Source organism: Poecilia latipinna, unplaced genomic scaffold (assembly GCF_001443285.1).
Source record: "Poecilia latipinna isolate Pla-1442-1.1 unplaced genomic scaffold, P_latipinna-1.0 Scaffold3404, whole genome shotgun sequence".
In the NCBI taxonomy this organism is placed as follows: Eukaryota; Metazoa; Chordata; class Actinopteri; order Cyprinodontiformes; family Poeciliidae; genus Poecilia; species Poecilia latipinna.
This window is the reverse complement of record NW_015116020.1, coordinates 29,663-40,478: the sequence shown is the minus strand read 5'-3', so window position 1 is coordinate 40,478 and position 10,816 is coordinate 29,663. Positions and strand designations below refer to the sequence as shown.

The following is a 10,816-nucleotide window of genomic DNA, read 5'->3' as shown; positions in this document are numbered from 1 at the left end:
ATGTTTTTTTACGTATTTGTTAAAGTTATGTCATGACAGTACAATATAAGAGAAATAAATGTGAAAAAAAAATCATGCTCCTCTGCCTTCTCCCAGTACTAACTGCAGAAATACACAGCTCAGTCAAAAACAACCAATCAGAGTCAGGAGGAGGGTCTTAGTGCTGTAAATCACTCTTATGCTCAAACCATCCCCTTTGCTTTCTGCTGAGCTACAGGTGGGTCACTGCAGCATAGCCTGCCACGAATGCTAATTCTATTTAGCATAGCCACCGATGACGGTGGCTATGCTAAACAACAACAAAAATAAAAACAGTTTTCCTATACGTTGTCGCTCTGCTATTAGCACATTTAGCACGATGTACATAAGGTTGACAACTCTAATCCCCACCTCCTGCCTCTGATTGGTTATTTCTATCCGATAGTGCATTCAGTGCTGTGTGGGAGACTGAACTACAATTTCCCTGAGGGTAAATCCCAAAGGGATAAATAAAGTTTCTTTCCATCCATCTATCTATCCATCTATCTCTTCAGACAGCAATAGTAGCTCAATCCCAATGAAATACAAGCTAAACGTGCTTTAAAACCCCTGAACTCCGAGCATTACACCTACCCTCCTTAGAGACGCCTCTGAATTCACAGTGATGGGATTTTCAGAGTGGACCCATTTAGCAGTTGGTGGGAGGCTGAGTCCTGGGGGGTATGGAGGTGGCGTTCCATTAGGGTAAGGCCATATGATGGGGAACAAACTAAGACCTGCTGCTCCACCATGACCCTGAAAACAGAGGGAAGGTTTAGTGGATCCTTTCACCAATGCAACATTTTAGAATAAGAAAGAAAAGGATGAGTTTAAAACAGTGGAGGTATTATTGTGGTTTCTGTATGAGGACACACACCTGCAAGAACTGCTGCTGATGTGTGGCTGCTGGGTGAGGAAGGGCAAGATGGCTGAGACCGCCTGGGGAGTCCAGCCGAGGGTGTCCTGCAAACAGAGAGCCTGGGGGGGGATGCATAGCTGGAAGCATTCCAGGGGGCAGGAGGTGTGGATGAGTGAGGGGTGAGGAATGAGGAGGGGCGAGGAGATGGGAGGCGCCATGGGGATGGGATGCAGATGTTAGGCAAGGGGAGTGTGGAGAGGGGGGGTGCAAGGGGTGCAGGTGGGGATGCAGATAGGCTGCCACATGGTTGGAGGAGTTAGATGGAGTGACAGAGTTATCTGCATCCGAGCGAACTAATGCTGGGTCCCTGTAAACAGTGAAGGTTTCATTCTTGTCAATGATCAGCGGACTCTTTGTGCTGCCGCTCACACCGACTCCACCCGCCTCTGACCGCAACCCCACTGGCTTGAAACCAGAGCGTGGAGGTTCCACTAAGTCCACCTTGATGGGCAAGCGAGCGCTTGGGGATGGGGAGGAGTTGGAGTATCTCAGGACTTTATGCTTACTGACCTCAGGAGTAGTGTTTGCTTTGGGTTTGGAGATGTCCAGGAGGCCCGGGTGGGGTTTAGCTTTAAGAGGGTCCGCTGGGTTCGGGTTAGGATATGACTGGTTGTGAGAGCTGCTGGGGGGCTGGGGTTTCTGAACAGGACTGGATGTGTGGCTGGGGCTCACTTTGGATTTGGCAGAGTCCAGGGTGGGGGTGGGGATCTTGTGGAGAGGGGGTTGCTGCTGTGGAGGTTTACTGGAACCCTCAGACAGAGAAAGAGGAACTCCATGGTGGACAGCTGTGTATTGTTGCATTTGTTGTGTGTGTTGCTGCTCATGCAGCTGCTGTTGCTGATGATGAAGCTGATGAAGAGAAACAACAGTTTTCTCCTTGCCCACCAGGGGCGTAGTTTCAGCTATGGATGAGACCGGCCTGGAAACACACAGGACAAAAGAAACTTTAACAAATCTGCTAATTTCTTCAACAAAAGGAAAATAACATGCAAGAGCCAAACATACTCCCCCCAAACAGTGATGTTTTAACCACTAGAAAGACAACAGACACATCATTCTGCTTTGCTTTAGGGCAGTAATGTTGCATCAAGTCATTCAAATAACCCAAGTAGAAAAATTCCTCTAGGAATTTGCTGCTGAGTTGGTGTTTCAGAGCCCAGCATGTATGGAGCAAATAGTTCTGTAGTTAATGCTTAGCATAAGTGTAGCTTTACAATGAATTTTCTACTATCCTGGTCAAAACAAATGGGTGGCAGAGAGCACTGTGGTGTGTACATAGCTGGCATGTGTGTGTTTGTGTGACAAAGGTGTCAAAGATCCGTTTCTCACAAGGACACAAAAGATATATGTGGTTGTATGTGGAAAGTGAGAGTTCAACTATTAAACTGTGTAACAGATGAACTATGACTAAAGATGAATACAAATGGAAGATTTTTTATAGTGTCTTTGTCAGCATGATGCTTTATTATTTTATTATTAAACAGAATATAATTTCAGATTTACGTGTAATTTTTGTCCGGGTTGACTTAAAAATTAGTTAGTTGTATGACAGGTTAAAAGTAATCGTTAGAAATACACGTTTCAAAATTTAGGCCAATGTTGATGTTATGGTAGAGTTTATCGATATTTAATTTATTTTTTCTATTTGATTACTAGATAAACCGACAGAATAATCAATATGTTAGTCAAGTACTAAAATAATTGTTTTACAGCAGCCCCAGTGTGTGTATCTGATCCTGGATCAACAATCTTTTCTTCTCAGAAAAATATATTTAGTAAAAAAGACTTCTCTTTTGAACCAAGTAAAAAAAAAAAAAAAAAAAAAAACATCAGCCTTTGAAGTTTACTTGGGTAGAAAAAAATGACATTTTCATTTTTAATGATACAAAATAACTTGATCAGACAAGAAAAAGTTTTAGGCATCAAGAAGTTCTCTTATTTTACTCATAGCCTTAGCTTTGTTGGTATAGAGAAGATAAATTAAACAAAAAACTCCTTTATTTGTAAAAAAAAAAAAAAGATAAAATATTACAGGTACAGACTAGTTTTTCTTCAAACAGGAGAATTTAGTTTGAACTACACAGAGCTCATGCCTGGGCAGCTGGATGCATTTTGGAGCTTTGGTTCCGTTTGCTGTTCTTTGAAGACGACATGATTTCTGTCCGTATGTTAAATTTTCCTGTTTCTGCAAATTTTACATCTTATTGATTACATAACAGAGTCATTTGCAATAATGTAAGGAATAGAAAATACAAATATTTCTCTTGAAATGTAGGGGGTTAAAGTAAAAAGTTGTCAGAAAAATAAATACTGAAGTACAGTATTTATACGTGAAGTACAGAAACATCGACTTCATTCCTGGTCACTTTTCGACCGTGCAAACTAAGATCCAAGCAACCAACAAATAAACTAGTTCAATGAAATTAAGCTAGGATAATTTGTTATATTTATGCAGAAGACTTTAAGTAGTACACTCATTTTTCTTTAAAACTCATGCGTGTTCTGATGCAATATTTTTCAAAATACGGTAACACTTTATTTGACAGGGTGTGAATAAGACTGACATGACACTGTCATAAACATGACATAACACCTGTCATGAACATGAACGAGTCTTTATGAATGTCTATGACTGTTGTCATGAAGTGTCATTCGGTAAATAATGACACCTAATGCAAAGTTGCTCTAAAAGTTGCATTGAAAGTCCATTAAAAGTGCCAACGTTGCATTAAATTGTCGTCATTTACAAAATCATGCAAAGTTGGCACTTTTAATGGACTTTTAATGCAATTTTTGAAGCAATTTTGCATTAAAAGTGTCATTATTTACTGAATGACGCTTCATGACAACAGTCATAGACATTCATAAGGATTTGTTCATGTTCATGACAGATGTTATGTCATGTTTATGACAGTGTTATGTCAGTCTTATGCACACCCTTCACATAAAGTGTTACCGAAAAGACAAATGTTTTTCAATACAATTAAAAATTTTAAACACATTTTCAGTAGGAAGCAAATATTCTGAAAGTCAAATGAATGCAATGAGTCAGCTGGCTCTGCTAGCTGTGGTGGGATTTGGTGAAAACCTACATAATTAAATAATAAGTGGTTTCTGAGCTGGATTGTATTACTCAGCATACACAAGTGCATATATTCTTTTTATTTCATTTATTTCTTTAGTAATTCATATGCTTTTACATGGCTGGATGGAAGTTTTATTTGTCTCTTTAGGATTGCTTTTTCTGCTGGATGAACGTAGCAGGAAAACACCAGACGCTCACCTCATGACCTCAGCTGGGGTAAACTCCACTTTGCCGTTTAAACTTTTGGGCAATGTAACGCTGCCTCCAGTAACTCCCGGTGGCTTCATGAGTGAGTCCACCTCCGCTCTGCGGCACCCCTCTGGTGGGGAGGGCGATGTGGATACAGGAGGTGAGGAGACGGGGGAGGGGTTGAGGGGGAGGTACGGGGAGAGAGCCACCGACTCGTCTTTCTGGGAGGCGAGCAGTGCCGAGACCGCCTCCGAGCTCTCCTGGTGTACGGTGGCCTGAGCGTCGTCTGTAATGTCAATCACGCTGTTGCCATGAAGCTGGGACAGTGATGGAGTCTGGGATGGAGATAATGCTGGAAGAAAAACATTAAGCAAGGTGAGAAGCTGGAAGCAGCTGACAGGCCTACCTTTTACAGTGCAGGCTGCAGCCTACCTTTTACAGTGTTCTTGGTGTTCTCCCCAGCTCCACTTTGGACCATGTCAGGTATGAGAGACGCTTGCTGCAGTGGAGACTGGGTGATCCGAGTCACTGCCTCCAATTCCTCCTCTTCATTTGTCAGAATTTGACCTGAATCCTTTACTGCACTTTTCTTAATGTCCTCAGCTGCTCGGAGCTCCGCCCACGGAGACAAGCACCTGATGAAAGACGAGGTATCATTCATTTTGGGTCCCTTTAACATTGGCTTCTCCTCTTCCTCCATTTTGGAAATGGCACTTTTTATCACATCACTGCGAGTCTTTAGCTCATTCTCAGAGTTAGGCTCAGAGGAAGAAGAGGAGGACGACGAAGATGACGAGGATGATGAAGAGGAGGAGCAGCATGATGAGTGGGTGGTCCTCTTGTGTGGGTTTTCTGAGTCACTGCTCTCTGACAGATCTGAAGTCATGTCAGCCTTCAGTCTCTTCAGACCTGCTTTCTTCTCATCTTCTTCTCCTTTCCTGCGTTTGTTTGCAGTCTGCTTTACCTTGGCCTTAGATTCTGGGCAAATGAAAACAATAACTATTAGTTTTACTATGTTACATAAACAAAAAATCTCACAACCTCAGTTTAGATAAAAAGACAATATATCTGGAGAGGAAAACTTGACTAATAGCAAACTAAAAAGAGATTTTTCCCAGATGTTTAAAAGGACAATAAGAGGGGAGGGTTGTTTAGTGGGTTGCAAAATCAAAACATTGAAAGGTGAATAAAGAAATTGGATAATAAGGAGACAAAGCCAAAGAAAAAATATCAACTGCTGATTTGCTTGACATAAAATACACGAGAGCAGATGATATCAGTGCTGTGTGACCATCTATTGAGAGCCAGTAAATCTGACCATATTACACATATTCTGCATGACCTTCATTGGCTTCCTGTCACCTACAGAATTCAGTACAAAATCGCTCTCATTACCCATCAGTGTTTAAACGGAACCTCACCGGATTATCTGAAGGATCTTCTCATTCCACATTCATCCACCAGATCTCTACGGTCACAAGACTGCAACTTCCTCCACCTTCCTTGATCCAGTTTAAGGACCATGGGAGATCGGGCATTCGCTGTGGCTGCCCCCCGTCTCTGGAACCCTCTCCCGGACTATTTGAGAGCTCCACAACCACTGGTTGACTTCAAAAGAGGCTTAAAGACGTTTCTATTTAAGAAAGCCTATTCTGCCTCCACATGACTTTTATGATGCTGATTTTACCTTTGATTATAGTTCTACTGTGTAGCACTTTGAGATTTTTGCTAATGAAAAGTGCGGTACAAATTAAATTGATTATTATTATTATTTTTACCATTTGATCCAGAAAAGAAAACATGAACACATTCAACTCTGGACAGCTGCACCTTATCCCACCATGGCATCCCTCCATATAGAGGTATTTAGAAGGTAAAGTTGAAGGCCTTATCTCATCACAATCTCTTCAAATGTTTTGTCTAATTTGGACCTAAGATTCAGATTGTTAAGGACAGTTAGTGTGCTGGTTTTGAAAACAGCTGGTTTTGTGCTGGTTTTTGAGAAATTGAAAGAGCCAGAGGCTGCCAGCCTGGGAGGAGGAGTAGCAGGAGGAATACAACCTCCTAGAATGGCTTTCTGCTAAAAATGACATTAATGAGGAGAAGGATCTGGTTTTGGTGGGAGATCAGCAGCAGTTAATATGATGACAATTCTGTTATCTGGACACATGAGGGGGTGAAAGAGCCAGAAAACTGAGGAGGTTGGCTGGACTGAGCAGCTGACTGCCTGGGTCAGTCACACTGCTAACTTTGGTTATTATGCAAGATAAAATGAGCATTTTTCTGTTGGTTACTTATTGGCATTATCAATAATCTGGTGATGAAAGAAAATATACTTTATCAAATAATTTAGTGGATTTATGAAGATTTGATAAAATGTACATATTTTCTGCGGCTATAGAAAAAACTTAGAATACAATTTTTCACAGACCGGTAAAATGTGGTATAAGTGAAATGTGAATACTTTTCGGATTAACTACAAATGTACATTTCTCAAATGTAGACTTACTCACCTCTCCCAGTGGTTTCCTCTCTCCGGTCCTTGTCCTCCTCTGGAACGCTGCTGTCAGAGCCTTTCCTCCTGGAGGAGCGGCCGCTGCGCTGCTCTCTCTGCTCTCGCCCGCTGCCGCCTGGTGAGTGGTACAACTGGCTGACTGTCTGCTGGGTTTGCTGCGACTGATTCTGTTGCTGAGGGACCAGGGGCCCCTGGGAGCTCTTAGGGCTGGGTCCTGATGACATCATAATGGGACGGGGGCTGTTGGCCTGGGCTCGTGTGTAATGACTCTGTTAGAATAAAAGGAGTTAGACATGCACTTTAACAAAAACCAACATCAGAGAGTCAACACAAACTGCCTCATCATCAGATTAAAGCTTGTAGTTTATATGTGCACTGACCACAGCTGCTTTCTGACTTCTGTGTTTAAGACATAAAAATCCTCTTCAACAACAAAACTGAATTTTCCTTTAACTGTGACTGGAAGATGACCTTTGTACCACTATTGGTTGACGAGAGCAGCAAAATGTCACTGGAACTGAATGAATGAGCAGAGCCCTATCTGTTCAGGTCATGTCAGGTCATGTTTCAGACAAACCTTCAGTGCTGAAATCATCCAATATAAATGCCGAAAACACACCAGGTGGATATGATGAGGGAACAATACTAAAGTTATAATGGATACCAATACAAAACTTCAACATTACATGTGCAAGACGAACTGGAGGTTTTAGTCTGTTCTATGGTTGTCAGGTGAAAATCTAGTTGATTCTGAGGACAGAAGTGAGTCTAAGGGTGGTGTGGAGTTAATGTTTGAATCATGAGCTTCTGTCAGATCATAGCTTCGTTCTGTGGTCTACATGTGGTCGCAGTAAGTCAAACATCCTCACGCAGGGTGGAGGGTTAAAGTGAACCAGTATTACTCCTGTATTTCAGACCTGAAGCATCTGTGAGCGGTATTATGGGATTGCGGAACAAGTGTGGCGTGGCAATGTGAAACAAAGTGAACACACAACAATAACTGGAATCTGTGGGTGTGTAAAGAACAGAATTACTGTCTGATCCTCCAGCATGTCTGATCTTAGAAATAAGCTGCAGATAATAACACGAAGGAGAAAATGCTGCATTATTCTCCTTGTTTTTACAGCAGTGGTCTGCAAGAGGACTGCAACAAAACCAGATGTGGGGGAAATGTTTGACACACATATATACATATCGCTCAGTTGTAGACCCCAGCTGCAGTCTCTAAAAGAAGGCGGGTGTGTGACTTCCACAGATCAATTTGTATGATATGAAAGGACAAGGTGATCAAAGTGTGTGTTTATAGTGGAATGATGAATGAAAGGGGTCAACGCTATGATTAACAATGAGCACTTGTCTACTAGCAAACTATTTTAACCTCTGCTTGTGGTGTGTGTTCTAGAAAGTGCAGGTATGGAGGGTTAGGGAGCAGATGGAGGGGAGGAGGATTAAGGGTACCTGAGAGTTGCCAGTGGTCCCGACGGGTCTCCCTCCTGCCATCTTTAATGTATCAAACAGAAAAGAAAATAATAAAAAGAAAAGGAAAATCAAAATGAAACAAAATGAAATGAATGTGGGACAAGGACAGATTATATTAATGGCTGTAGGGGCCAGAAGTTACTGATTTCTAACATGTGAGCTATTTTATTCATGTTTGTCTTATGAGGCATCTGAAAAGAACAAAATAAACATAAAACACAAAACAAAATAACATAAAAGACAATGATAAAATTTATGTATTTAGCTGACAGCAGTGACATGACAGGAACTTACTGCTAATCTGAGTGACAGAATGTTGAGTGGGGAATGAGCACCACACATAAATAAGACAAACCTCACTATGACTAAGTGCATGTGACTAAGTTTTAAAGGAATCCAGCGAGACGGTCTCATTTCTCTTTGAAATCTATCTCTTTAAGATACAGAAATTACAGTCAGATATGTGATACAGAAAAATGTATTCCAGTCACAGAGAGCCTCATCTTAGTGGTCATAATCCTACAATAAACAAGATTTACACAAGAGCTATTAGAAAAGACCCAAGTTTCCAGATACTCACATGAGCAGAGTTGTTCTGGCTGGATCGTGACCTTCGTCTCGAGGTGATGCCGATGTTTTCTCCTTTTAGCAATGAGTGAACTACATCATCCAGAAAGGTCATCTGCACCATGGATGGGTCCACATTCTGAGGCTCTAGCACCTGAACACACAGCAGCCATGTTTTACACTGTTCACTATTAACCAGGGGACGGGCCTGATTAACATGAAGTTCAAATATAATTCATTTTTGGTGTCATATAATCTGAAAGTCTTCGAGGTGCTAATATAAACATCACCATACTTAGTCATGACAACCACCATATTTACAAATAATATTGCAAATATGATCTACCACACTGAAAAGCCATTAACTATGAAAATATAAGACATACACTTTAAAAGCTGAATTCAATCAACCTGATTTCTGAATATAAAAATCCAGTGATAAACTAAAAACAGGTGACTTAATGCAACAGTAGAAGTCAAATTATATCTTGAGGAGTTCTCCTCTCATGTACCTGGTCATTCATAACAACCATATTTCTACTGAAGAGGTCGTGGTGCGTAATGATTCCAGTGAACCATTGGGTAGCCGAGTCTTGTCTGTACACACGCACACGGTAGCCATTGAGGGAGTAGGGTCCTGCAACAAAATCAACAGTTTACGATACCACTGTTTAAATATGCAACAATACTTCAAGTTCAATCGTGATCAAAGCAATAACAACCATAACAGACCAAGAGGAAACAAGGTTCGACTGACTAATGCTTACCTTGCATAAAAATTTCCTGCACCTTCTGGTTTTTAAGCCAGCCTTTCACTTCATCTTGGAGCTGAGGGTTGTCTCTTAACACTGGGTTCTGACTGTCCACCTCATCCTGAAACATGTTGGACAACAAATAATCAGCAACCAAATGACAATGAAGTTGCATGAGCTGGTCAACACTGATGAAGCTTTCCAACTTTACAGAGCGACACAGTAAATCATACATTTACATTACATGAGCAGACCTTCCAGGTGAGATCATCTGAACAGTGACAGTGAGAGGGAACCACCATTTGTAGAGTAACAAGTTGAAACTAAATATACAGAGAATATTACAATGGTTTCCAGAGGGAGACATGTTCTAGAATGCATCATCTACACAGTATAAACCAACACTATAAATGTACACATGGTTCTTTTTTCCTCTCTAAAAGTGAACTCTATTGCATTTAGATTTTATCGACTTTTATTAGCAGATGAAGATCAGGGTTCCTCCACATTTTTCATATAAAAACATCAGACTAACAGAACCTTTTATAGTCGTCAGTCTTTTACAATCCTTTTAAAATAAAAAAATGCAAACGTTCTGAACTAACACATGGCAGATATTCCTCCAGAGTTCAGGATATCATGTGAATTCAAGAATCATCAACAAGCTCCAGGCTGTTTTTTCCCTCTACTTGTATTACCAAGATTTTATCTTTTGCATCATTTTATAGCATAAACAGATTTTAACTTGACCATCCCTGTTGTTAGTTTTGATTTGGAGACAGAACTTTAGTTTGCATCAACGCCCAGCTGGGTCCCATAGAACCGCCTCTAACAGATGTCACTTCTAATTGCTTTCTGTCTGACTACGTCAGTCTTTCACATCATTATGAAAGGACCTTAACCCACTCTTCATTTTAACATTCCTTTAGTCTGTTGAGATTCAGAAGATTCTGATTTGCTTTCATAAAATCCTAACAGCATTTCAGTTAGTTTGAGGTCAGAACTTGGACTAGGCCATTGGAAGACGCTGACATACCTGTCAAGTTTTGGACATTAGAATATGGGAAATTTGACGTCTGGGACTAGCTACTACTGTCGGAAAGGGAAGTGGGAGTAGACTACCGTAAGAGCAGGGGAAGGGAGTATGGAAGGTAGGGTGCAGGGGGCACATAATTACTGTAATGCAGGAAAATGTGGAGTTGACAGATATGTACGGTGATCATTCACTCTTTCAGCTAATGCAGGGGTCCCCAAACTTTTTCCTGTGAGGGCCACATAACTTTTCCCTTCTC

The 10,816-nt window shown here is 41.1% G+C and overlaps 1 protein-coding gene across 1 annotated transcript in view; it reads right to left on the bottom strand.

Moving 5' to 3' along the window:
• jmjd1cb (jumonji domain containing 1Cb) overlaps window positions 1-10,816 on the bottom strand; it is a gene marked incomplete at its 5' end in the record, with an annotated part of 53,381 nt that overhangs the window by 18,825 nt on the left and 23,740 nt on the right. The window contains 9 exons of the mRNA XM_015023759.1: window positions 613-774; window positions 896-1,856; window positions 4,221-4,563; window positions 4,644-5,189; window positions 6,725-6,995; window positions 8,185-8,226; window positions 8,786-8,926; window positions 9,285-9,409; window positions 9,540-9,645. Coding sequence (XP_014879245.1) covers window positions 613-774; window positions 896-1,856; window positions 4,221-4,563; window positions 4,644-5,189; window positions 6,725-6,995; window positions 8,185-8,226; window positions 8,786-8,926; window positions 9,285-9,409; window positions 9,540-9,645 — 2,697 coding nt within the window. The remainder of the gene's footprint in view (window positions 1-612; window positions 775-895; window positions 1,857-4,220; window positions 4,564-4,643; window positions 5,190-6,724; window positions 6,996-8,184; window positions 8,227-8,785; window positions 8,927-9,284; window positions 9,410-9,539; window positions 9,646-10,816) is intronic.